Below are 27326 nucleotides of genomic sequence, written 5' to 3'. Positions count from 1 at the left end.
TCACTACACTGAGCTACCGACGCGCTCACCACTAAGCCACAGAGGTCGTCAAACACATGAGGTGTTTAACAAAACACTGTAAGAATTTTCACCATCTCTTTCTCTCATCGTCTATCTCTCTTTTCCTATCTGAGGTGCAGCAAGCGGCGACTATCAGGCGATGATGTGAAGCGTTATTGCTATCTATACCTAAATTGTTTGGTTTCATACAAATATTTCGCACTATAGAATAAAACATGAAAAAATAGAAAAAACTTTATTTATTCTAAATAATTTTAAATAAGTCCATTTATCCTGAATATACTGCCTTGGAATAAGGCCATAGACTAACAATGTCAGAATAACTGTATTTTTTTATACACCTACTAAACAACATTTTTATTAGTAGTTATTACCACAGCACATAAAAAGGCAGCATTTTTATGTTGCTTTTTAGTAAAATTGTTTTGTCCTTATTCTTTAGTGCGATATATTTATTTGTCTGGTAACAAACATCCTATCATACATACAACGGAACAAGCGGAATTGACGAAAACAATTGACAAAATATAACTTACTTCAAATTAGACTAGAAATGTTTGAGCTTGTATATTTAACTTAATATTGACCAGTTCATAAGGTTTTTTGACTGTAGTTTATCTATTCAACAACGTTGTTCATTGGTTAATGTTTTGACGTTAGCGGTTAGCCAATCAAAAGCGCTAATGAAGAGTTAAACTTCAGTCAAAAAAAATCAGAAACCAGATATGAATACTTCAAAAGGTATTTTTTGTACTAAACTAAAATTAGTATCTAACTAAAGTTTTTTTCTATTCGTTTTTGTTTAGATCTAAATTCTTTTGGTAACTTCTTTTTCAACATGATCATATATTTTTCTAACCTCACTAATAAAATAGCATCCTAATATAAACAAAACCGTGAGACGAGGCAGAAAACGTTTACTTTGAAAAAGGGTTCTCGGCAGAGAACTATATAATAGACAGTCGCAGATACAAAAAATATCTAGGTCTTTTTTTGGGTTCTTTTGTAACTCCGATCATAGCTCGTTTTTCTTTGTACTATCAGAAAAATTGATTAATAGGCTGATGGGTTACCTACGTTATTAGGTTGGGTTAAATAAAGTCTATGTTTGTTATGACACCTAGGCTGATAGCTCGACAAAATTACGTTGGTCCATTATCTTCTATCAACGAATTTCTAAGAGCACTTAAAATTTAACATGCAATTTCCTTGTTTCGTGCCCCTCGCGGTTTCGTCTATATCTCGCTACCGAAGCCGACTAGTCGTTCTAATCTCTACTCATGCCTGCGGGTATACAAGCCCAAACTTTAACACAATGTAACACAACCTTTGGAATTGTAACCTGTAGTCAGTATTACGGGATCCGAACCGACTGTAGCACCTTGCTCGCCTGAAACAAAAAAAAAATGTTTAGGAACGTTATTTTAGAGCCATAAATAATTTAAATCAAGATACTATCAATAACAAAGTTTGTAAAATTGAGAATTGAATGTTTAAATTTAGTTTATTATTTTTAGCAATATTCCGCGAAAACAACTTCCACTGTTGGAAAATCCGTGCAAGGCCCCTCACCACCATGCAGGTTGAAAACCTCGACGCGCGTTTCGCCCAACACCTGAGCATCCTCAGGATGTTGATGTGCGTCATGACGGTCAGCGTACCTGGTACTCGTCGTCGTCGGCCATCAGGCCGCTGACGCACAGCAGCTGGTACTGCCGCGCCCGCAGCGCCGCCGCCCCGCGCCGCAGCAGCCGCAGCGCCGCGCCGCTTGCCGCCGTGCTGCCGCATACTACTTGCCGCACCTGCATATGTACATATGACACCCGCAACTCCGTTACGCCAAAAGTAGTTTATCGCGTTGAAACCGTGCATTTTTAAGGTTAAAAGTATCCTATCCGGGACTCAAAGTATCTGTATGCCAAATTTAAGCTAAATCGGTTCAGCGGTTTGAGCCTGAAGAGGTAACAGATAGACAGACACACTTTTACAATAATATTAAAGAATGGATACACTATAGAGTATAGAGTGCAGACCGACAAGGATGTGTTTGTGCGTCAATGACATTCAATCAAAATGACTCTAGCGACAAAGTTAGACTGCACCATGCGTAACTTTTAATGCAGTGTGCATTAAGCGACGCGACAAAATAATTTTCGTATGAAATCGTATGACCTAAGCTGCAGTACGCGGCAGCGGAGCTACGCGACACAAAACGTCACTATGGAACCTAAAGTGTCGCGTCGCTTCAGTCCAGCATAGTGTCGCCTAGCGCGGTCTTGCTTTAGTACAAAATTCGGCTACAAGCAAGATAATACTTGGATGACATTGAAAATAGACCGTACTTGTGTCTTTGAGAAGAAATTTTAGAAGATGGAAGTATAATTTTAGAATTTAATTAGCGACTAATAATACCGACCTGTGCGGGCGAGTGTGAGGGGTCCAGCACCAGTAGCGTCGCCTTGCCGTCCTTGTGACGCTCGTAGCCTATTATTGTTCTAGAATGACCTGCAAAAATGATGATAGTTTATGTTTAAAGGTAAACATTTTTTCTACAGGTTCGTGACTGGACTTAAATTAAAATTATATTTCGTAGTAATAAGTGTAGTATGTACCATCGAGGAAATTGATTCCTAGGCAGTTGACAGGCCAACGTCATTTGGTCGGATCATGTCAATTTAATGTTCATTGATAACTGTCGGCTGGGTTTGACGTAACGTGACCAAACTACGTAGATCCCCCATCTGCCTAGAAATCAACTTCTCTGATAGTACATGATATTAGCTATACAGGGTGCAATTAAACCTTCCTGCCAAATTTTTTCCAGGGCTTATGATATCATTAGGAGAGTCCATTTAACCAAAAAAATTGGGTGTTTTTTTTTCAATGACATAATATTTAATCTCATTTCAAATCGTTGCAGAATGGTCAATCGCGGCGCGGGGGAATGATCAGGGGTCACACGGGGGGAGGCGCGCGCGCGGGGGCACATCACGCGCGGCCGACGCATCGTGTCCATTAATTGTAGTGTTTTTTGGGATAACTTTCGGAAACTATTTCTCAACATTTTAGTACTGAGTGATTATAAAATAATAAAATACGTGTATTTTTATTTTTAACAAGGATTAACATATCAAAATTTGGCAGGAAGGTTAAATTGCACCTGTATATATATAACTTACCTGGTTTCAATGAAACCAACCATTGTCACCGAAACGGGTGTGGGAGTAATTACTTATTATTATTTATAAAGGCTGATAAAAAAGGGGAGGGGGTATGCCCCCCTGGTATTTACCCTGATGCTGCAGATATAGCGGCGCCTTGAAGCCATCGGGGTCTCGCTGGAAGTACCGCAGCACCCAGTCGAACAGCGCCGGGTGGCTGCCGTCCGCGCCCGTCGGCTTGTGAAAGTCGATCAGCTGACACCTGACAGAACAAAATATAACCTTTCATCTGTCACGAACTGTCAAACCATTTTCGAAAATACTTTTGAAATATTTTGAATAGTCTAAGCCCGGTCGCGCACTATCGGCCAGGCCGCAACGGCCATGTCGCGGAGGCCATCGTGAGCATGGTGTGGCTGCTGGTCGCGTTGCGGCCAGGTGCGCGTGGTCTATGGCGGTTTCATACTAAAGTATCTATCCCGATGGCCGTCGCGGCCTGGCCGCTAGTGCGCGCCTGGCCTTAGAGTAAGACGTCCATTTTGGGCGCTTGACAGACGAGCTATTAATATACTGCAATGTTTTAGCGCTAGAGACAGCATCTATCAGATCAGCAACGGCACTTGTCGACGGCACGCTTCGATGGCAGTCGGCGTAACGCGCCGTCGACAAGTGTAAAAAAAATCATTAAACAAAATCCAGCGACTGCCGTCGATTCCCGTCGACGCGTGCCGTCTGTAAGAAGCCTAAACAATAAGTTTTGTTCAACGTTTGACAACGTTTCTGTTAATATTCGTATCGGATCGGAATATATACTATACTAGTAATATTTCCTATTCAAATAACATTACTTAAATATACAAATAATCACCATCATAACTTCACCAACCTTATCCTTAAACTAGACAGCACGGTAACCACTTCACATGCCCCGATCCACTTCCTAGTGTTATGGAGTCTCGCCCCGAGCTGTTCAGACCCTGGCGCGTCGAAGCCGAGCCTCCAGGCCCGCTCTACGAGCCTCTGTAGCCGGGGGATGGAGGGTACTCCGCCCCCCAGGACTGCGGCATACGCTGGCACGCAGACCAGAGAGGAGACTACCATTTGCATGTTCCTGTTGGAGAGACGAAAATGTGAGTTAAAATAGTCCTGATTGTCTCCAGACTACAGGGAAGCCAAACTGATTAGGAGACAGATACAGTGGTAGACAAAGATCAACCAATGCTTAGGGGTCATCCATAAAGTATATCACATCTAAAAGGTGGAGGGAGCAATAACTGGTGATTGGTGACATGGTGTTACAAGGAGGGGGGAGGGGTTTCTAAATATCATGAAAATTGTTGACCGTACTTTATAGAAGGTCCCTTACGTAAACAAAATTTTACAGTTTGATTATGCAAAGCGTTCCTGTAGTTCAATCATTATTTTGAAGGTTCAGCATTATGCCGCACACTGCTTTTGTACTGCAATTGAAAGTTACCTGTATCCGCAGCCCCATCCCCTGTCTCCGTATGTGCTGGCATAGTGGTCCACCGCACTGCACAGGTACGTCTTGGCTATGCTTGGGTTCTGTGCATTAAGCTGGGCTATCCTTTCTAGAATACCTGGAATATATTGTCAAATATAATGTAAACTGATAACACACACATTTGTGCTTTATGCATAAAGTAAAAAACTTTCTCCTTCATAAAGGAAAAGTGTAAAAAAACAATTGAAGTCATGATTGGAAGAATAGCAACAGTTAAAAGAATGTCGTTTTTTTGCATAAATAAAGGCTTTTAAGCCTCTAGTACACCGACGCTGCGAACTGCGAAATATCTGCGAAACAGGAATAGAGCGAGATGCAATATAACGCATTGTCGTGCGGCGGATGAGACAGTAAATCGGTTCGCCGCTGTTTCGCAGTTCGCAGCGTCGGTGGACTAGAGGCGTTACCGAATAATTATTTGAAGTAAAAAAACTGTGGATTTCATTTGTAGCCAGAATCCAGATATGATGGCCAGATGATGAAGTAGATAAGTTAAAAGGTTTGTTTAAATTATGTTTTATACAGGGTAAAATAAGTAACTGTCCTTATGTTATAAAATGTTAATTATCTGGTTCTTCCGACGTGAGTCGACTTCAATTGTTTTGGTTCCTATTCCGCGCTAAAGAGAACTGGCGAAAGAAACGAAAAAGTTGAATAAAATATAATGAAAGGACATCAGACTGTTTGAAATCCAATATAATAATAAAAAAAATTGGAACAAATAAGAAAAGACTATTTGAATTCCAATGTAATTTATAAAATTTGACTGTAAAAAGTTTACCACTAGTTTTAGAGCATCCCGTATCTAATCCGGAGACCGAAGCCCTGCGGAGGCCGACGCTGCGCTCGTAGTACCCCGCCACAGACAGGGCTCCACTGTACACGGCGCGCTTGAGGCTGTTGGCCGCGCGGCTCGTGTAGCCCTCCTCGTCCTCTTCCATGCCATATTGTGCCTGAAACGATAGTATATACAGGGTGTAACAAAACTAAACTTTTTAATCGGGTCCCCTCGTGACCACGGCCGTTGCAACACGGCCGAAACGTCGAGAAAAGTATAAGCTGATTTTGATATAGCTTTTTAGAGTGAAAGCTTATTGACTGGAGCTGATTCATCATTATCAGTTTGCTTGTACCTCATAAAGAATTCACTATTGTGTGATTACCAATGATAATAAATTTCTTTAAAAATACATTACTTCTGTAATAACAATTATTATTTATTAGCCAATAGCTTACCCTCAACAACTGAAACTCATGTTCTTCTCTGTTCTTCTGTGCCTCTCTCTCTGCTGCAGTCAGTGCCCCGCTGTCTTCCCCTCTTTCAAAGTGCTCTTCTATGTGTTGTATCTAAATCACACTTAGTTATTAAAGCCAGAAGAAAATATAATATAATATAGTGACAAGTAGTACCATAAAGTTAATATACCTAGCAGAATAGAGAAACAAAGGCCTGAGCAAGAGAGATGTCACTATCAGTAACACTGCATGGTAAAAAGAGACGTGTGATACATGACAGCAGCACTCTTTTTTGACGTCCAGTCGGCACGTGCCGCACGTTGACAATTTAATCTCATAGAAATCATGTTCAAACATGCTTGTGTAAGGGTAACCTCTCCTTTGACTAAGGCTCCTTACACACATACAGCACTTGCTCACAACAAATGCAGCTGCAGTTGTCGCCGCTCGATGGTAGCTGCCGACATTTGGTGACACTTGCAGTATTTTACTTTCAGTAATATGGGGCCACTATAAATGAATTGAAATCAAAAATCCAATTTTCAAATGAAACCCTTTGATTTTGTGACAATTGGATAAAATAATATTTGTACTACTCATAAAGTTAATATACCTAGAGGAATAGAGCAACAATCTCGAACTGTCAATCGAAACCAAAATTGGTTTCATCTGTGTGTAAAAATATGTTACGACTAATAGCCGAAGTGTGCACCTAGTTTTAGCCGCTATAATGAAGGCTAAATCTAGTTGTAACCGAAGATAAGTAGGATACACCTAAGTTTAACCGCATGTGGCGGGCTGCACCTAGTTGTAGCCGGGTAAAACTAGGTGTAGCCGCACTTTGGCTATTAGCCGTAACATATTTTTACACACAGATGAAACCAATTTTGGTTTCGATTGACAGTTCGAGATTGTTGCTCTATTCCTCTAGGTATATTAACTTTATGAGTACAGATTTTAGAAAGGCTTTCGATCGCGTCGACTATAAACTATTACTTGAAAAAATCGCTTTTAACGGTATCCGTGGTAATCTATGGAGATGGTTTAAATCTTATGTCACAAATAGGACGCAGAAAGTTGTCATTAATGGGTATGAATCTAACTTTGATACTAATTTTATAACGTCAGGAGTGCCTCAGGGGTCTATCCTTGGCCCCCTGCTGTTCATCATCTACATAAACGATATTCACAAATGTTTTAAAAATTGTAAATTTCTACTATATGCAGACGACTTAAAGATTTATCGCACCGTTGACAATGCTGATGACCAGAGGAGGCTTCAGGAGGATCTTAATAGATTTGCAAACTATTGTGATGCCAATAAATTACAGCTAAGTTTAAATAAATGTAAAACGATCTCTTTTACTAGAAAACGTCGACCCATAATACATAACTACTCCATAGATGGCCATAATTTAGAAAAAGTCTTCACTATTCGTGACCTTGGGGTTATATTGGATGCCAAGTTGACGCTGGACACTCATGTAGATACTATTTGCAGTAAAGCTTTTAAGATGTACGGTTTTGTATTAAGAGCTAGTAACGATTTCAAACGACCTAGTACATATCTATATTTATACAAAACCTTAATTCGCTCACAACTAGAATATGCTTCATGTATATGGGATCCGATGTACGCAGAATACTCACACTACCTAGAAAAAGTGCAGAAAAGTTTCTTACGTTGTGTGCAATATAAGTGTCGGTTATACTACCTATCGTACCCTAAGTTACTAGAAAAGTATAAATTACTAAGCTTAAAATGTAGAAGAATGCAACTTCAGATGATGTTATTGTATGACATCTGCCACAATAAATATGACTGTATCGATATTGTAAATGACCTTAGTTACAGAGTGCCTCTCAGAACACACAAAAGAGCTTGTCGTGCTGCTTCTGAAGTATTTGCGACAAGATTATCACGTACTAATGCAGGTCTCCGTGCACCAACTAATCATATGCTTGCCTTATACAACAGACACTTTAACCATATAGATATTAATGCCAATAAAGCCACTGCTTTTAAAAAACTGCTCTCAGAGGAACTCTCTAAAATAAATATCACTAGTGTCACTTAATGATAAAACTGTATTGTTAAGATATTTCGCGAAATGTTCGTGCGTAGTGTGTTAAACATATACAGAAACAGGATACGGCACCCTAGTGGTCATCGTCACCGATCCCAAGATCTCAATAATATGTCGTAGGGCTAGGGTGCCACACACTCAAAATACGATGATAAACACAATTAGCACACATATAAACTCAAACAAACTCTCACATGTCTTACCGCAGGTATTGTGCACTTACACGTGTTATCAATTTGTGCCTACATATTGTATATTTTTTAAAATTTATATAAAAATAACACATGTTAACTTATAGCCTTAGTTACTGATCCCATGACCTCGTGTCGCAGGGCTAGGGTGCCACACACTCATAAATGGCAAACCAAGGTACACATAACACAGACAAACGCATAGCTTTGATTGTTAACTCCTAGTAATTAGGTATTACTTTAAACTGTTAGATCCTGTAAATCTTTTCGTTTTATTTGATACTAGAATTTGTTTAGTTGTTTGGCTTTGATCTTGTAATAAGCTTGTAAAAATCAAAAGCAGCCTTATACGTTATTACTTAAAGTAATTTTAATTAACTACATGATACTAAATAGGTACTGTTTGTAAACTAGATTGATCTCGCATACGGCACCCTAGTGGTACTTGTCACTGATCCCAAGACCTAATGTCGTAGGGCTAGGGTGCCGCCTGCTAATCAATCAAGGTTAAAATCTCAACTACTTATAATTAAACTTAAATACATTTTACATTTTATATATGTGGTAAATGATGTGGATATCACAATTACTTATATGTATAGAGTAAGACTGTGTGTAAACGTATCTTATATTGTGATATTGTTTTTTTACCCTAATAAACAATAAAAAAAAATAAAAAAAATGAGTAGTACAAATATTATTTTATCCAATTGTCACAAAATCAAAGGGTTTCATTTGAAAATTGGATTTTTGATTTCAATTCATTTATAGTGGCCCCATATTACTGAAAGTAAAATACTGCAAGTGTCACCAAATGTCGGCAGCTACCATCGAGCGGCGACAGCTGCAGCTGCATTTGTTGTGAGCAAGTGCTGTATGTGTGTAAGGAGCCTTAGTCAAAGGAGAGGTTTGTTTTTAAAATACTAGCTTATTGTGCGCTTGTTTAGGTACCGCAGGCACATACCCGGCCGATGTCCCCAATCCGCCGGGGATGCGTAACGCACTTCCCCATGAAAAAAAAAGGTACCGCAGGCAGGCTTGTCCCATTCGTGCCTTTAGGTATCGATTCTATCGAACTATAAGTACCTACCCCTTTAAAGGGGCAGATCACAAGGGACTCACAAGCAAGCGGTGACACGCGCGCAAGATTTTTTCGTCGCATATATCTACGTACTGATTTAACCGCTGTGACAGAATCGTTATTAATCTGATAAATATGAGCAATTCAAAAAAGTCAAAGAAATATTTCAATAAAGTAATTTAAGACTTTAAAATACAAAAAAAGATAAAAAAAATACACAAACATAGCAAATAAACCAATTTGTTACAAACTAACCGCATACTACACATAAATAAACACAAGTTACTATGTTTAAGTTGTAAAAAATTCCTGACCAGCTCCTACACTATAATCGAATATAAAACTATTATAAAATATATGTTGGGTTACTAAAATTTGATTATTACTATAAAAAAGTTTGCTATTAGTAGCTATAGAATTAAAAGAAGATTATTTTATTTTCTAAAAGGTGACAATCTTGATTTCGTCAGAAAGGGTACCTCTTACGCAATAGAAAGATAGCGCACATGTAGGCAAATATAATTGTAGGCACCTACCACTGCGCGGTCGGAATTTGAACTTTATAGTATCGCAGCAAGAGTTGTTATTTTTTTAAACGGGTTTCACGAGTTGGACTTCTGTTGGTACTACTAATATATATTTTGTGCCTCAGGCAAATTCTAAGGTGTGAAAAATTACCAACTCATGCTGGGACAGCGGCAGTGGCTGACAGCAGACGGGGCAGTTGCTGACTGGGCTCTCTTCCATCATCACCACATCTTCACAAGACGCATTGTCTACTTGGTCCTGATAGAAAAATAAAACAAAAAGTAAAATAAACATTGCAAAAAAATATGAGCCTATTAAACTATGCATTATATTAGTAACCTTCTAGTTAGTTTAGTGCTAGTACAATCAAAGATTTAAGCTTAAAATTTGGACTAATAATTGTAATGAAACATAGTAGATAGACATAAGATTACTTACCGCTTTCTGTGGACTCAATATGTCTTTATGTTCCACATTTACATGCATTTCGATTTCTGAGGCATTCTGGAATTCTCTTTCGCATATTGGGCATTGGTAAGACGATGTGTGGGGGCCAGGGGACATCGCCATAGCGCTGAGAGCTAGGGTAGGGTTGTTTAGCGCTAGAGTGGCGTTCGTCAGCTCCAGTGTAGCGTTATCAGTGGCGTTAGCATTGGCATTCGCGTTTCCCATCACAGACGGAGATGTGAGGTCGAAATGAGCACGGTTTATGTGCTCCTCCAACTTTTGTGGACATGATGACTTGAAATCGCATAGAAGGCACTGAAACAAAGTTTGTGATGGTCAGTGTGTTTCGTTGTGTAATTCTATAATTGTTTTAAGTGTTTTTAAATACGAATACACGGTATTTTGTAACAAAATTGAGGTTTTAAAATTCGTAAATTGGCACGATTAATTTTGAATTTGACACCATATTTTTCTTCTTCGTCTTCTTCCAGAATTTTGACATCTCATTTTTTTAAAGATTGTCGCTAGTGGCAAGCAATGTGACTATTATAAGGCCAAATAGAGGTAATAAATTAATAGTCAAAAATAAATTATTCTTTTATTTACCTGCACAGTCGGGCTAGGCGTAGGTGCAGTTTTTTTTGGTGCATTGGATTTGAGCTTTAGCGCAAGTTGCGATCTTAGTGGTGAGCCTTGCCCTGCACTAGCCATTGGTAACTGAAAATAAAGATCAAAATAATAACTGAAAATAAAAAAATAACTTTAAATAATTTCAAATTATATTTGAGAGACCTCACCTTATTTTTATTTGGAGACTCACCATTGCTCATACTATTACTTTGACTAGAATAGGCACCTGCAAAAGAATAATGATTAATTTATCAGAGCAAGACTGGTGCTAATAATGCTAATAATAATCTATAATAATAAGATTAAGTACTTACCTTTTTTTTCATAACTATCTACAATATCATCCCGCTCGTCCGAATCTTCTCTACTAAGACTCTTCTTGTGTATAACTCCCGTATTATTTAAGTTTATATTCTTCAGCCCGTTCGTGAGATTGATATTCTTCGGCGATCTTGAATACTCGTCGTCCTTATCGTTTTTGAACGTGTCTTTCTCTTGGAAGCCGTTGTAGTAGTTTTTAGAGATGGCTCCATTGTGGTACGATGAGGAGGTGTCGGGGCTGTGCCAGCCGTTGAAGGAGCCGGGCGTGTTGTAGCTGCAGCTGTCCGTGTTCGTCATTTTAGAGTCTTCGTCGAAACTGAAAAAAAAAAACAAACAATAAAAATTGACTAAGTGCGAGTCGGACTTAGTGGCAAATGAAATTCAGGCATATTTCAACTGCCTGACTTTCGCGGTTCTTGAATTGTGTATTTCCTGGAAATGTACTTACAGATGGACGGACGGACGGACGGAAGTAATAAGACGTGTATTGCCTTTTGGGCGTGTAACTTTAGAAACTCCTCCCAAGTAGAATAGACTGCAGACCAAAGAGCTTATTGCAATCACGATAATAATAAAAAATAGTCTTTGATCTCCACTCCAGATATTATGATTCCACTATCGTACAAAGTCTATAAACACGTTTTTCATACAATGCTATTCCACACGTCACTATCCATCCAAAGAATATTATTTACTTAATGCATAATAATAAATAGGTATGCAGTTAGTATAGTTACATAGGTGTTACAGAATGCAAAGTTATTTAATTAGCAATTGAAATCTCTATAATCACGAAAGCACTACACGAGTTGGAGTGCTGTAAATTAAATTAATTCGCTGTGTGATGTCACACGACCTGGGACTTGCGTGTCTACACCACGTAACCATAACATCAGATGCCTACTGTTAAATACGATTATATATTTTATCTGAGAGGTAACTTGCGAGTGAAATTACTATATTATACAGGCTACGGCCCCTCCTGGTTGACCCATCATGTTGGACCAACACAAGCGATAACGGACGACGTGCAAAGGGGTATATTGCCTCATGGCCTATGATTGGCCATATTTGACATCAATGATGTGTTACATATTACGCAGCTTTACTGCTTACTTTTTAGCTGAATACTGACAAGTGACAATCAGATCATGGTAAGCGAATGCCTAGTCCTAACTCCTACCCGTGGGTAGCTCGCGGTTTTTCGCGTAACTTTCTGCCGCGCCCTGTAAAACTCTGGAACGAACTGTCACCAGCAATATTTCCGGACCTATAGGATCTGCAAACCTTTGTGGCGGTACCCACAATTCGCCTAACATTTCTGCATCGCGCTATCGAAGTTTTCTGAGCGCGTCAGTATATATACGACAGCTGAGATGTATGACGTGGGCTTCGACCTGACCGAGCATAACACCTCGCTCGGTCGGAAGATCTTCCTTTGTGGTGGCCACGCATATTCCTTCATTGGTGACCCTCGGCAGAACACGCCTCCTTCATCATCATCACTCCCCGCCCCTCCGCACCGCGCCAGCCAGCATCGCCTCATCGGGTACATCGTCCACTAGCCGCAATGTACCGCGGCCTGGGCGGACTCCGCATCGGCATCATCGGGCTTTCTCACTACACCGACCGGTCAGCAAGCAGAGCACATCTCTCCTGGTCAGCACGTAGCATCGGCCCCGCACGGCAGCTATCCGACTCACTGGAGCCCGTGCAGCAGCTTACAGTTCCGACTCACTGGGACTCACTGCAACAGTTCCGACTCACTGGAACTCACTGGCATTGGCGACTCAAGCGACAAGACTTCAAGATTCGACCTCCGGTCTTCGGGGGGGAGTGATGTGGCGGTACCCACAATTCGCCTAACATTTCTGCATCGCGCTATCGAAGTTTTCTGAGCGCGTCAGTATATATACGACAGCTGAGATGTATCACGTGGGCTTCGGCCTGACCGAGCATAACACCTCGCTCGGTCGGAAGATCTTCCTTTGTGGTGGCCACGCATATTCCTTCACCTTCAAGAAAAGAGCGTATTCCCTCTTAAAAGGCCGGCAACGCACCTGCAGCTCTTCTGATGTTGCGAGTGTCCATGGGCGACGGCAGTTGCTCTTACCATCAGGTGACCCTGATGTTTGCTCGTTTGCTCCCTTATTTAATGTGTGACTCCAGCAAAGCTTGCCGGTACTTTGCTGGAGTCACGAGAGCCTAATTTCGGCTTTCAAAAAAAGAATACGTTCTATATTCGGCTATAGATTTTATTAGCTTACCTAGGACTCTGATCGTCAATAAACGCCATCAGCTCCCTCTCCGGTGTTAGATAGTGTAGATGCGCTCGCTGGACATGGCCGGCCAGCTGCGGCTGCGGGACAGCCGTGCCGCAGAACGGACAGTCCGGGCCCGTCACGTGGGTGAGCGTGTGGGACCGCATGCCGTCGTCCGTCAGGCCCTCCGCGCCGCACAGCTCGCAGGTATACGGGAACGGGCTGCTCGACATGATGCTAGAATAGAAATGGTCTGAAGTGAATGATGATGAAGTCTTTAATAGTTTTTACCAATGAGTTTCTAAAATACTAGAGTAGCAATGTCTTACAAAAGATTCTCAGAAATGCGTAACCACTTTTTTGTTCAAAAGACAATGTCAAGTCATATATTCGTTATGTCATTATGTATGTGAGATATGCCTGCAGGCATCTTCGAAGTGGCAACGCGTTGCTACCGTAAACTTCCAATCTAGTTACGTTAGTAACATAGAATATCATTGGTTTTTACCCTTGACTTGGTACTACTAATATTATAATTATATTCTGTGCCTTAACCAAGAAAAAAAAGAAACCCAGTTCCGTTTAAAGTTCTTCTATGAGCGATCATTCAAAGGATCCTGAATATTATGTGAATATGAGAATATTAAAAAAATATAATGCATGCACGTTTTTATCTTAAACGTCTCAAATTCTCGACGACATCATAATATTTAATAAAAGCGGACCAAAAATATTAGTACCTATCCGACGTATCTTTGCACCTCTGCAGTCTGCGCTTTCCAGTACAATTTTGGTATAATTACTTATTATACTACGGAACTAGCTAGGTGTCTTCCATATTTTAACATTTTTTTTAATTCGATTTTCTTGGCAATTGTTTTAACTTTCAAGTACGGAGTACCTATACGCAACTTTCTTTACCTTAAAACCTTCTTAGTTCCGCATTATGTTGCTGTTAAATTATTAAAATACTAGCTGTTGCCCGCGACTTCGTCCGCGTGGACTTTAGTTTATAGTTGTTCCCGTCGATTGGGGTCGTTTACGCGCAAATCAGAAAAGTATATTGTGTGGGAACCCCACATTTTTCCGGAACAAAAAACATTCCTTGTCCCTTATTCAAATTAGTATCTCCAATCTCCATGCCAAATTTCATCAAAATAGATTAAATAGTTTAGGCGAGAATCATAAAAATGTATTGTGCGGGAACCGTACATTTTCCGGGACAAAATGTATCTCATGTTCTTTTTCGGGACTTAAATTATCTTTATACCAAATTTCAGCAAAATGGGTCCAGCCGTTTACGCGTGATGTCGTGAACGTCGATGACGTTCCGCGCAGCTTCGACCGCGTAAATTAGATATTTCACAGACAAATGAGTCCACAAAAAATAGCCTATTATCCTTCACGTGGTCTACTTCTCATCTGTGCCAAATAACAGAAAAAAATATCCAGTAGTTCGTGAGATAAGCCCTTTCAAATAATTTCCCCCGTTTTTTTCCACATTTTCCTCTTTTTCTTAGCTCCTATTAGTCTTAGCGTAGTAAAATATAACATATAGCCTTCTTCGATAAATGGGCTATCTAACACTGAAAGAATTTTTCAAATCGGACGAGTAGTCCCTGAGATTAGCGCGTTCAAATAAGCCCTTTCAAATAATTTTCCCCCGTTTTTCCCACACTTTCCTCTATTTCTTCGCTCCTATTAGTCTTAGCGCGATAAAATATAGCCTATAGCCTTTCTGGATTAATAGGCTATCTAACACTGACAGAATTTTTCAAATTGGACCAGTAGTTCCTGAGATTAGCGCGTTCAAATAAGCCCTTTCAAATAATTTCCCCCGTTTTTTCCACACTTTCATCTATTTCTTCGCTCCTATTAGTATTAGCGTGATAAAATATAGCCTATAGCCTTCCTCGATAAATGGGCATGATACGCGGTCGAAGCTGCGCGGAACGTCATCGACGTTCACGACATCACGCGTAAACGGCTGGACCCATTTTGCTGAAATTTGGTATAAAGATAATTTAAGTCCCGAAAAAGAACATGAGATACATTTTGTCCCGGAAAATGTACGTACGGACGGAAACTGTAAAAATAGAACTGTCTCTTTTATTGTAAATGGTTTTTCGTATCTTTTGTTTCACTTATCTGTCAAAATTGTCAATGTTTGCAATTTTGAATTTGAAAATTGTTCGGAAGAGATTTAAGCCGGAAAATACGGACGTAACATATCTGTATAAGTAGAATATCATTGTGTAGCACGTATCTTTTGTACTTAAGTATAAATATTTTTAGTAAGGGTGATGTAATGTTTAAATATTTAAAAAAAAAAACTTGTTTCCCCGAAGCGCGCTCTTCGGTCGTTCACCTTATCTTTTTCATGTTCAACAACCGTTTTGTTGGCGATTTTCGCAAAGCTCAGCTACATTTATCGCCTTTTAACACGGTTCTTATAACATTTTTATTCTTTATTTTTATAATATTTAAATATCGTAGATACCCCGTACGCCACGTACGCAAGCTCAGGCACATTTTAAGGAAACTCGGACCAAGAATTCAACCCCTACAACACAAGTGTTCTTAGTGTAGGGGTTACGCACTTTAATTTCTAAACCTTGGTGCTATGATAATACTTGTGTTCCTATTTAAATTTGTATTTAATTAGAGACAATAAAGTTTTAGATATTTATTTATTATTTATAAATAAATAAAACTTTATTATTTATAAGAATTTCCTATATTACCTACAGTTTAGTAAAAATAAGTAATTCAATAAGGTAAGTAATTAATTGCAACTTTTTCAAAAATCGTGATTATAAAATCAGTAACACAGTTTACAATTTTCAAAGCCTTGGAAAACAATAGGTAGGTAAGTACATTCTTCTTCACACATTTCGTTATAGCTGAAGAAATTAATCATTTTATTTATTTATCAGAAACGAATAATCGTGGTCCGTGGACCGTGCCAAATACGAATCAGAAGTTAAAATATTCTAAAATCGATTTTAATTTGAATAATGCTGAATTCTTTTTACATGTCCATTAGGCTGATTACATCATTTGAATATAGAACAGTTTCATTCCACTGAGCTTTGAATGTAAGGATGTTGTTATGTTTATGTATGTTTATGTATGTTTATGTACGCCGAAAACAAATGCCTTGCGAGTTGCAATCCTGCCGCGCAATTTGTAAACGCAGTAAAGAACATGTCGAAGGTTTCGAGAAAAACGCGGTCAAAGTTGAAATTTTATTTTTGGTTGCCTGCACTTTGTTACTCAACCATTAATAAAAATAATTTAGAAGATGAAGTGGATATTAGTTTTCTGCTTTTTGTTTAATGTTTTGCGTGTAAAATATCAAAAAATCCGTTTCAGTTATTGCTTCGCTTAGTTTTCACTCGGTACTCAACTGCTCATAAATGCAGTAAAAGTGTTTCTTACTGCATTTATGTGTAGTTTCCTGTACTTACGGCATATATATGAGATGATTCAATGTAATAAAAATCCTACACAATAATATATACCTACGACGTATTTTAACAGGTTACTGCATTTATGAGTAGGAACATGAACTGAAATAACTCTTCAATACTATTTACTGCACAGTAATATTACAATTATACTGCGTTTATCTTATGTCAATGCCGCTTTCACGTTGAACTTTACCAAATGAGTAATGAGTACAAATAATTTAAAGGACACAAGGAAAACAAATAAATACTGGAATTTCTTAATTTAAGAAATCACAGACAATAGTTATGACATTGAAAGTCAAATACGTAAAAAAAAAAACAAAACAAAACAATCTCTCTTCTCGAGATGTTAAATATTATTGTACTTTGAGCATCTTAATTTCCTAACAGTTTTTTTCTGAGATAATCACAGCTTTAGCTACTACTACAATTAAACAAAATAACGGACTTACTATTTTAAGTTTAATCTATTTAAGTCTTACTATTTTTAACACATGTCTTTGCACTGTAGTGGCTGTAAAAATATAATAAAAAGCATTTATAGATCTACCAGGATCTGATGGCAAAAAGTGAGACAGGAAATTGTCTCTAGCAATACCGGGGTAGTTGTTTTTTATCAATTTTTTTCCTTATAACGGCTGATTCTATGTGTGAAACATGCAAATAGAAAAAAGTCGGCCACGTGCGAGCCGGACTCGCGCACGAAAGGTTCCGTACCGATACAGAGCGAAAATAGGCAAACAAATTTGTGTTTTTTGTATGGGAGCGCCCCTTAAATTTTTATTTTATTTTAATAAGTATTATTATTACTTAAATATTAAAGTACACATATAAAAAAAGAATGTAAGTATAAAAAATTCAAGTCCCTACCTTTTTGTACTTGAAATATAGCAACTACTTTTGATATATAGCAAAGGAGCCCCCCTTAGATATTAATTTTATTTTGTTTTCGGTATATTTTGTTGTTATAGTGGCAACAGAATATATACACAATCTGTAAAAATTTCAGAAGTCTAGCTATAGCGATTCTTGAGATACAGCCTGGAGACAGACAGACGGCCACGTTGGGTCGGAAACCTTAAAATTTATCCAATGATCAAGGATTTTTTTTAAATTCAGCCATTAAAATTTGCCATCAGATTCTGGATAGGCCTACTATACAAAAGTAAGTTATCAATGCGACATCAATGAAGCAATTGATACCTATACCTAGATAAATATATCTGTAGCGTCCTTGATTAACTACTACTCCTTTTACTTGATGAATGAAACGATAGACTTGATATACCGTTACTTGATTTATTGATTGATACTTGATGATCAAATGACCCGGGTGTGCGAGCACGCGCGATCGCCATGATTGATCGATGCGAACTGATTATAATAAAATAATTAAATAATTACGCGAGCGCGTCCTAAACGTTGACTCCTTAAAAACCCTAAAACTGCTTGATGTACGATATGGATCGTACAATATCAGTTAAAAATTAAAATTTCAAAAATGCTTACAACATTTTTTTTTTATAAATATTATAGTCTGTAAATATTTGAGATGTAAAGCCCGGGCACACATTCATGTCTGCTGATAGTTTCCACCACCAAGTGGAATTGTCATTGCAATGCATGAAGAAATTCAACGATTTTAATTCAGTTTAATCAACAACATGTAAGTACTTAGATTTTTTTAAGGTTAAAAATATATCTAAATGGTATATTCCAGAGCCCACTAAAAATTACAAATGAAAGGAATACCAGAAGCCATAAAGAATTCAATTACTTATCCAAAAGTAAGTTCCTCTAATGCCCGAAAATAGAAGATGGATTTGGTATAATTTGCCAGTAATACTAAAACTAATTTATTTACATTTTAAATAAATATTTACAGACTATAATAAGTATATTTTCAATGTTTAAAAAATTGTTGTAAGCACTTTTTGAAAATTTATTTTTTTAACTAAGTACATAATATTTAGTTATAACTATGGTATTTGACATCAGTGTTAGATAGCCCATTTATCGAGGAAAAATTCTTCTGAAAGAAAAAATTCTTTCAGAAGAATTTTTCAAATCGGACCAGTAGTTCCTGAGATTAGCGCGTTCAAACAAACAAACTCTTCCCAATTATAATTATAATATTAGTATAGATTCTGCCGCACAATTCATAAACGCAGTAAGTACCACTTACTGCGTTTATGGTTGTTTTAGATATTCGAGATGCTGACGTTAAGCTCTATAATAATCAAAAACCCATTTTTTCCTATCGTTAAAGCCAAACCATATTAACATAAATGCAGTAAAGAGCAGATTTAAGATTTATGTACTTAGTATAACCGCAGTAAGAATACTCAAAAACGTAATTTTACGTGAAAGCCCATTCTTACTGAATAAGCAACATAACAAATATGCAGTATGTGCCAATTACGTCATTCTTGTTATATTTCTAAAATTATTAATTTAGTCTTGCACATAGTAAATATGCAGTAAGGTCACTTAAGCACTAAAAAAATTGTTTCCATGGTCAAAACAGATGACTAGTACTTAACATTAATGCAGTACTTTACAATTATACTGCATACATATTAAGGTTCACCCATAGACTTAATATATACATAGGTTTATGGGTTCACCGAAGTGTTGTTTTAACTGCAACATGTTACAAACGCACACTAAATGACAATAACGGCATTTATAGTATGTATGCGCATTGGTTTACCTTAAATACGTTTATTATTTTAATGACGTGAACTCAAAAATAACGGACTTAAGTCTATCTTAAATCTAATCTATTTAAGTCTTACTACTTTGAACACAGGTCTTTACACTCTAGTGGCTGTAAAAATATAATAAAAAGCATTCACAAAAGTAAGTTATCAATGTGAGATCAATAAATCAAATACCATAGTTATAACTAAATATTATGTACTTAGTTAAAAAAATAAATTTTCAAAAAGTGCTTACAACAATTTTTTAAACATTGAAAATATACTTATTATAGTCTGTAAATATTTATTTAAAATGTAAATAAATTAGTTTTAGTATTACTGGCAAATTATACCAAATCCATCTTCTATTTTCGGGCATTAGAGGAACTTACTTTTGGATAAGTAATTGAATTCTTTATGGCTTCTGGTATTCCTTTCATTTGTAATTTTTAGTGGGCTCTGGAATATACCATTTAGATATATTTTTAACCTTAAAAAAATCTAAGTACTTACATGTTGTTGATTAAACTGAATTAAAATCGTTGAATTTCTTCATGCATTGCAATGACAATTCCACTTGGTGGTGGAAACTATCAGCAGACATGAATGTGTGCCCGGGCTTTACATCTCAAATATTTACAGACTATAATATTTATAAAAAAAAAATGTTGTAAGCATTTTTGAAATTTTAATTTTTAACTGATATTGTACGATCCATATCGTACATCAAGCAGTTTTAGGGTTTTTAAGGAGTCAACGTTTAGGACGCGCTCGCGTAATTATTTAATTATTTTATTATAATCAGTTCGCATCGATCAATCATGGCGATCGCGCGTGCTCGCACACCCGGGTCATTTGATCATCAAGTATCAATCAATAAATCAAGTAACGGTATATCAAGTCTATCGTTTCATTCATCAAGTAAAAGGAGTAGTAGTTAATCAAGGACGCTACAGATATATTTATCTAGGTATAGGTATCAATTGCTTCATTGATGTCGCATTGATAACTTACTTTTGTATAGTAGGCCTATCCAGAATCTGATGGCAAATTTTAATGGCTGAATTTAAAAAAAAATCCTTGATCATTGGATAAATTTTAAGGTTTCCGACCCAACGTGGCCGTCTGTCTGTCTCCAGGCTGTATCTCAAGAATCGCTATAGCTAGACTTCTGAAATTTTTACAGATTGTGTATATATTCTGTTGCCACTATAACAACAAAATATACCGAAAACAAAATAAAATTAATATCTAAGGGGGGCTCCTTTGCTATATATCAAAAGTAGTTGCTATATTTCAAGTACAAAAAGGTAGGGACTTGAATTTTTTATACTTACATTCTTTTTTTATATGTGTACTTTAATATTTAAGTAATAATAATACTTATTAAAATAAAATAAAAATTTAAGGGGCGCTCCCATACAAAAAACACAAATTTGTTTGCCTATTTTCGCTCTGTATCGGTACGGAACCTTTCGTGCGCGAGTCCGGCTCGCACGTGGCCGACTTTTTTCTATTTGCATGTTTCACACATAGAATCAGCCGTTATAAGGAAAAAAATTGATAAAAAACAACTACCCCGGTATTGCTAGAGACAATTTCCTGTCTCACTTTTTGCCATCAGATCCTGGTAGATCTATAAATGCTTTTTATTATATTTTTACAGCCACTACAGTGCAAAGACATGTGTTAAAAATAGTAAGACTTAAATAGATTAAACTTAAAATAGTAAGTCCGTTATTTTGTTTAATTGTAGTAGTAGCTAAAGCTGTGATTATCTCAGAAAAAAACTGTTAGGAAATTAAGATGCTCAAAGTACAATAATATTTAACATCTCGAGAAGAGAGATTGTTTTGTTTTGTTTTTTTTTTACGTATTTGACTTTCAATGTCATAACTATTGTCTGTGATTTCTTAAATTAAGAAATTCCAGTATTTATTTGTTTTCCTTGTGTCCTTTAAATTATTTGTACTCATTACTCATTTGGTAAAGTTCAACGTGAAAGCGGCATTGACATAAGATAAACGCAGTATAATTGTAATATTACTGTGCAGTAAATAGTATTGAAGAGTTATTTCAGTTCATGTTCCTACTCATAAATGCAGTAACCTGTTAAAATACGTCGTAGGTATATATTATTGTGTAGGATTTTTATTACATTGAATCATCTCATATATATGCCGTAAGTACAGGAAACTACACATAAATGCAGTAAGAAACACTTTTACTGCATTTATGAGCAGTTGAGTACCGAGTGAAAACTAAGCGAAGCAATAACTGAAACGGATTTTTTGATATTTTACACGCAAAACATTAAACAAAAAGCAGAAAACTAATATCCACTTCATCTTCTAAATTATTTTTATTAATGGTTGAGTAACAAAGTGCAGGCAACCAAAAATAAAATTTCAACTTTGACCGCGTTTTTCTCGAAACCTTCGACATGTTCTTTACTGCGTTTACAAATTGCGCGGCAGGATTGCAACTCGCAAGGCATTTGTTTTCGGCGTACATAAACATACATAAACATACATAAACATAACAACATCCTTACATTCAAAGCTCAGTGGAATGAAACTGTTCTATATTCAAATGATGTAATCAGCCTAATGGACATGTAAAAAGAATTCAGCATTATTCAAATTAAAATCGATTTTAGAATATTTTAACTTCTGATTCGTATTTGGCACGGTCCACGGACCACGATTATTCGTTTCTGATAAATAAATAAAATGATTAATTTCTTCAGCTATAACGAAATGTGTGAAGAAGAATGTACTTACCTACCTATTGTTTTCCAAGGCTTTGAAAATTGTAAACTGTGTTACTGATTTTATAATCACGATTTTTGAAAAAGTTGCAATTAATTACTTACCTTATTGAATTACTTATTTTTACTAAACTGTAGGTAATATAGGAAATTCTTATAAATAATAAAGTTTTATTTATTTATAAATAATAAATAAATATCTAAAACTTTATTGTCTCTAATTAAATACAAATTTAAATAGGAACACAAGTATTATCATAGCACCAAGGTTTAGAAATTAAAGTGCGTAACCCCTACACTAAGAACACTTGTGTTGTAGGGGTTGAATTCTTGGTCCGAGTTTCCTTAAAATGTGCCTGAGCTTGCGTACGTGGCGTACGGGGTATCTACGATATTTAAATATTATAAAAATAAAGAATAAAAATGTTATAAGAACCGTGTTAAAAGGCGATAAATGTAGCTGAGCTTTGCGAAAATCGCCAACAAAACGGTTGTTGAACATGAAAAAGATAAGGTGAACGACCGAAGAGCGCGCTTCGGGGAAACAAGTTTTTTTTTTAAATATTTAAACATTACATCACCCTTACTAAAAATATTTATACTTAAGTACAAAAGATACGTGCTACACAATGATATTCTACTTATACAGATATGTTACGTCCGTATTTTCCGGCTTAAATCTCTTCCGAACAATTTTCAAATTCAAAATTGCAAACATTGACAATTTTGACAGATAAGTGAAACAAAAGATACGAAAAACCATTTACAATAAAAGAGACAGTTCTATTTTTAAACGTCGAATCGTATCAATTCGTATCGCTGTCTCTTTCTTCGCCTGAGCTATGTCGAAAATTCGATTTTTTCCAGATTGTTTGAAAAAATTAATTGAAAATGTAAATAATCGAGGTATTTATTGCAATCAAGACATGTGGTAAGAGATTCCATGTGTTTTGTTTACTTTCGAGTCATAATTAGTACATTTTCGAAACACGCACGACGTCATTTTCAATTTATTTAGGTAAGACAAGACGCGGCACGTTCGTGACTGCGCTCGATGCAGACTAAACAACAGACGGCCCAATTGGGCCGTATTTAAATCTTCACAACGCGCGCGGTAGTAACATAGCTTGCAGTTTTTCATCATTGGTGCTACATAAAATTATTTTGTCCTTGTATAGAGTATCAGACATTGGAAAAGCAAAAATGTACCTAATGAAAGTAATGCAAAATGTAGGGTGTTGAAGTGTTTCCCGCAAATCCGTTGCTCAGAATTACGTTTATCGCTCTGAAACTGCATTTATTATTTTCGGAATGGAAAATTTGATTAAAATCCATTCAGAATTTTAGGCGTCTTAGAAGTAGACTGTAGAGGTATTCAAATTTTACTTGACTGCGCCAGACATTTTAACATTTACTGACACATTAAAATAAACTAACATTTCGTCGGCTTAACTGTATCCTTGACCGGGTTAAAGAGTTAACTTCGTGCAGTTAAATATTAACCACTTTATGACAACATCAACCGTAGCATGGCTACAGTAGAAATAGGAAAGCATAGACAAAGAAACAGCGGAGATAAACTGAAGGTGCCGTTCCGACATCACAAACGATGATCAAAAATTCAATTAATATGCCACTTTATGTCTTAGACTATATATTATATAATAGTCCTAAAAATTCAAATAAAATCATACTTTATGACGTAGTCTACATGCTACGGGTGCTGCTGTGATTAGAAATTTCCGTGCTTAATAGCCACGGCCTCACAGAAAACAGGTGTAAATTTTATATGTATTATAACGGAATAGGGTTATATTATATTATAATTTCTAATATCTATAGTTTACTTACTTTAGTTTTTTACATAATATATTTCGTCATAATATAATTACTAAGTTCCACTTAGTCATGATCTTGATTAGGTACGACTAAGTGACCCGACTAATTGTCCATGATTATCGGTCGACGGTCGATTTGAACATTTTGGTATTCGGTCGTGGGTTTGATGAGGTTTTAATGTTGTAGGGCTGGGACCAAACAGCTGTCGATAAAATTGACCGGTATTCTAACTGACTTCAAAAAAGGAAGTTATACGTACGTCTCTATATTTTTTGTATAATCAACGATAATGTATATAGAACAGTGAAAGAAAATGGTAATATTTGATCCGGGTAAATGTTCTTGTTTAAGTAAGTATAAGGGCGTTTGTGCACTACACGGAATTTTACCATCCGGCGCGGCGCGGTATCTCGATTTCCTACCTTATATGGCAAACATGAAAGTTATGAACGCCGGACGGTAAAATTCCGTATAGTGCACAAACGCCCTAAACTAGACGACGCCCAAAATTCCGTTGCGCCAAAATTCATTTGTCGCGCGGGTACCGTACATTTTTCAATTTTCCGTGATATAAAGTATCCTATGCCCTTTCGCGGTTAAGTATCTACATAAAAAAACTGCTAAATTAGTTTAGCAGTTTGGGCATGCAAACCGAAGGGATAAACAGACAGACATACACGCTTTCGCATTTATAATATTAAGGGCCTGTTTCACCACTTTCTGATAAAGTGCCTAATAGGCTACTCACAACTTTTTTGACAGATTCTCCATACTTGATCTGTCAAGTTAATTGGTGGATAGCCTTATCAGGAAGTGGTGAAACAGGCCCTAAATATGGATTTTTAATACGAACATACTGAATAACCACATTATTGATATTTTATCAGTCAAAATGCCAGGATATTAAACGTCGGAGAAACAAGTTGAACCTACTTTACTTGAACTTAGTTTATGTAGGCGTTAAGCGAGTATTGAACTCGAGTTCACCCACATTTCGGCTGTTACATAAAACATCCTTGCATCATTCATCTTTATGAATCTCTAAGAAAAGAGCGTAAAAAGTTATTTAAGTAAACCACGAGAAATTTTACATTAAACTAATTAAGATAATATACGAGGATCTAATTTTTACGCGTTCTACTGGTAGGTTTTTTGTCTTTGTCCGCCGTGTGATATTTAAATGTGTCAGAGAAAGACAAGCAGTAGGTAGATATAATAGTCATTCGCTGTTTTTAACTGTAAGGGTATTCAATATTCATGTCAAAATTTGTTATGTTTTGGACCATACTTTCGGACGCAGTTTCAACCGTCTATCACGAAAAAACTGTGCCTGTTGGGGCAAAAACAGCCTATGTATTACAGTACATACAGTACATACATACACACCATGACAAATTTCATCAAGGTAGTTTTTTCATGAAAAGATAAAACATATACTCCTACAATTTCGCATTTAGAGCGGTTTTAGTAGAGGAATGATAAAAAATAAATGTAAGAAAACAATGATATTTTCTAAGATTATTTAGAATACTTGAAATAAAGATCTAAACTTTCATAAACATGCGCTATCTGCAGTGTTCGCAGGTTATTATATTATACTGTCTATCCAACTCTCTATCGCCTTCACACAGCAATTTCTTGGAAATTTCAACTAAGGAATTTTTTTCTTCTATTTTATTCTTTTACACAGAAAATAATTATCTTCAAAACTATACTCACTTGCTACATATTTATATGTGTGAATCAAAACACATGTTACATTGACCTATATATTTTACAGCTGAATATATAATATTGGCGAGGCTTTGCAGATATTTTCCCCGAAGGTCATAAACCATGTCTTACATAAATACAAAAATAGGCTGATCGATACAACTACCGCAGCTGTTCACCTACCCCAGTTGTTATTATTAATTATTACCACCATTATTATGTTAATAATCCACTAATAATATTATATAATAATATACTCACGTGTTTCCTCGTGTTTTCACTAGCTAACCACGTCACTGTAGTTGTATATAACCATTTTCGGACATAAAATTAATTTTTATCACGGACACGAATCGTGGACTGGCATCATTCATGAAAATCCACCAAAAAAATCAAATTCACTACGCATGCGGAAATTCCGTCACACCAGCGCCCCTGGCGGCAGATTGGTGAACTATTTCGGCAACAGAAAAGCCTTTTGATATAGGGATTACGCAAGGTAGGTAGACTACTAGCACATGCAGTAAATAACCCGACCAAAATCCGACATGTTGCACACGTCGTATCTGAAGATCAACAGAATCGTCGTTAATCGTCAAACACAACTTTATTTACTGTCTATGCTGATGGTAGCGTAATATTGCAAGTAAATATCCTATTGTAATATTAAAAATACGTTAAACCACACTGTATAAGGTTAACTGGGAAATATTCTAGTTTTAAAGTGAGCTAAGTTGTTAGACAAGTTAGGTATGTACTTACCCTTTTTTTGTAACAGATTGCGTGTTGGTTGTTATAAAATAAAAAAAATAGTATGATGTTAATACCGTATTATTTTACTATTTTTTTATCTTTGATTCTGATATCTAGTATTTATACCTGAAGAAAAAGAATATAAATTCTTAGTTGGCTACAGCACCATCTATGTTAAACGGCTGACTATCCGTTCAGTAAATACCAAGCTTAGGTGTTAAGCTTACAAAAGCAACCAGATAGTTAACGAAACAAACTGAATACAAAATATACTAACTAGGAACTGTTTTACTCATGTTTGTAGAGGTCGGTAGCTGTCACACTTGTTTTTGGCTTTAGCATGTTATCGTAACAATTTTTTTTTTAAATGAAATAAGGGGGCAAACGAGCAAAAGGGTCTCCTGATGGAAAGCAACTTCCGTCGCCCATGGACACTCGCAGCGCCAGAAGAGCTGCAGGTGCATTGCCGGCCTTTTAAGAGGGAATAGGATAATAGGGGAGGGTAGGGAAGGGAATAGATGAGGGTATGGAAGGAAATAGGAGAGGTTAGGGAAGGTAAAAGGGTAGGGGATTGGGCCTCCGGTAAA

At 36.7% G+C, this 27326-nt stretch overlaps 1 protein-coding gene across 2 annotated transcripts; it reads right to left on the bottom strand.

The window, feature by feature from the left end:
- Nucleotides 1-15: 15 nt before the first annotated feature.
- On the bottom strand, nucleotides 16-26345 carry LOC121735285 (zinc finger-containing ubiquitin peptidase 1-like). 2 transcript variants are annotated; one of them, XM_042126056.1, is made up of 15 exons: nucleotides 26248-26345; nucleotides 13496-13726; nucleotides 11222-11544; nucleotides 11075-11133; nucleotides 10884-10994; nucleotides 10269-10592; nucleotides 9981-10088; nucleotides 5944-6054; nucleotides 5489-5660; nucleotides 4660-4783; nucleotides 4069-4293; nucleotides 3314-3444; nucleotides 2438-2526; nucleotides 1683-1823; nucleotides 16-1411 (listed from the first exon to the last, which is right to left on the bottom strand). In XM_042126056.1, the coding sequence occupies exons 2-15, from the start codon at nucleotides 13720-13722 to the stop codon at nucleotides 1376-1378; spliced, it is 2181 nt and encodes a 726-aa protein (XP_041981990.1). In that variant the 5' UTR covers nucleotides 13723-13726; nucleotides 26248-26345; the 3' UTR covers nucleotides 16-1375. The 2 variants fall into 2 exon arrangements, with proteins under 2 accessions (XP_041981990.1, XP_041981991.1); XM_042126057.1 differs by lacking the exon at nucleotides 26248-26345 and adding an exon at nucleotides 25993-26043.
- Between the last annotated feature and the right edge of the window lie 981 nt (nucleotides 26346-27326).

Source organism: Aricia agestis, chromosome 17 (genome assembly GCF_905147365.1).
Source record: "Aricia agestis chromosome 17, ilAriAges1.1, whole genome shotgun sequence".
Lineage (NCBI taxonomy): Eukaryota > Metazoa > Arthropoda > Insecta > Lepidoptera > Lycaenidae > Aricia > Aricia agestis.
Note: the sequence above shows the minus strand (reverse complement) of the source record. Positions and strands in the feature narration are given on the sequence as shown.

Bases quoted from the DNA above. Each gene is read 5' to 3' on its own strand.
- LOC121735285 (XM_042126056.1), bottom strand. From the start codon at position 13,722: ATGTCGAGCAGCCCGTTCCCGTATACCTGCGAGCTGTGCGGCGCGGAG. The intron at 10,995-11,074 runs GTGAGGTCTCTC...CTTTATTTTCAG, and splicing joins AGTCTCCAAATAAAAATAAG to TTACCAATGGCTAGTGCAGG. The intron at 1,824-2,437 runs GTCGGTATTATT...GTACATATGCAG, and splicing joins CCTCACACTCGCCCGCACAG to GTGCGGCAAGTAGTATGCGG.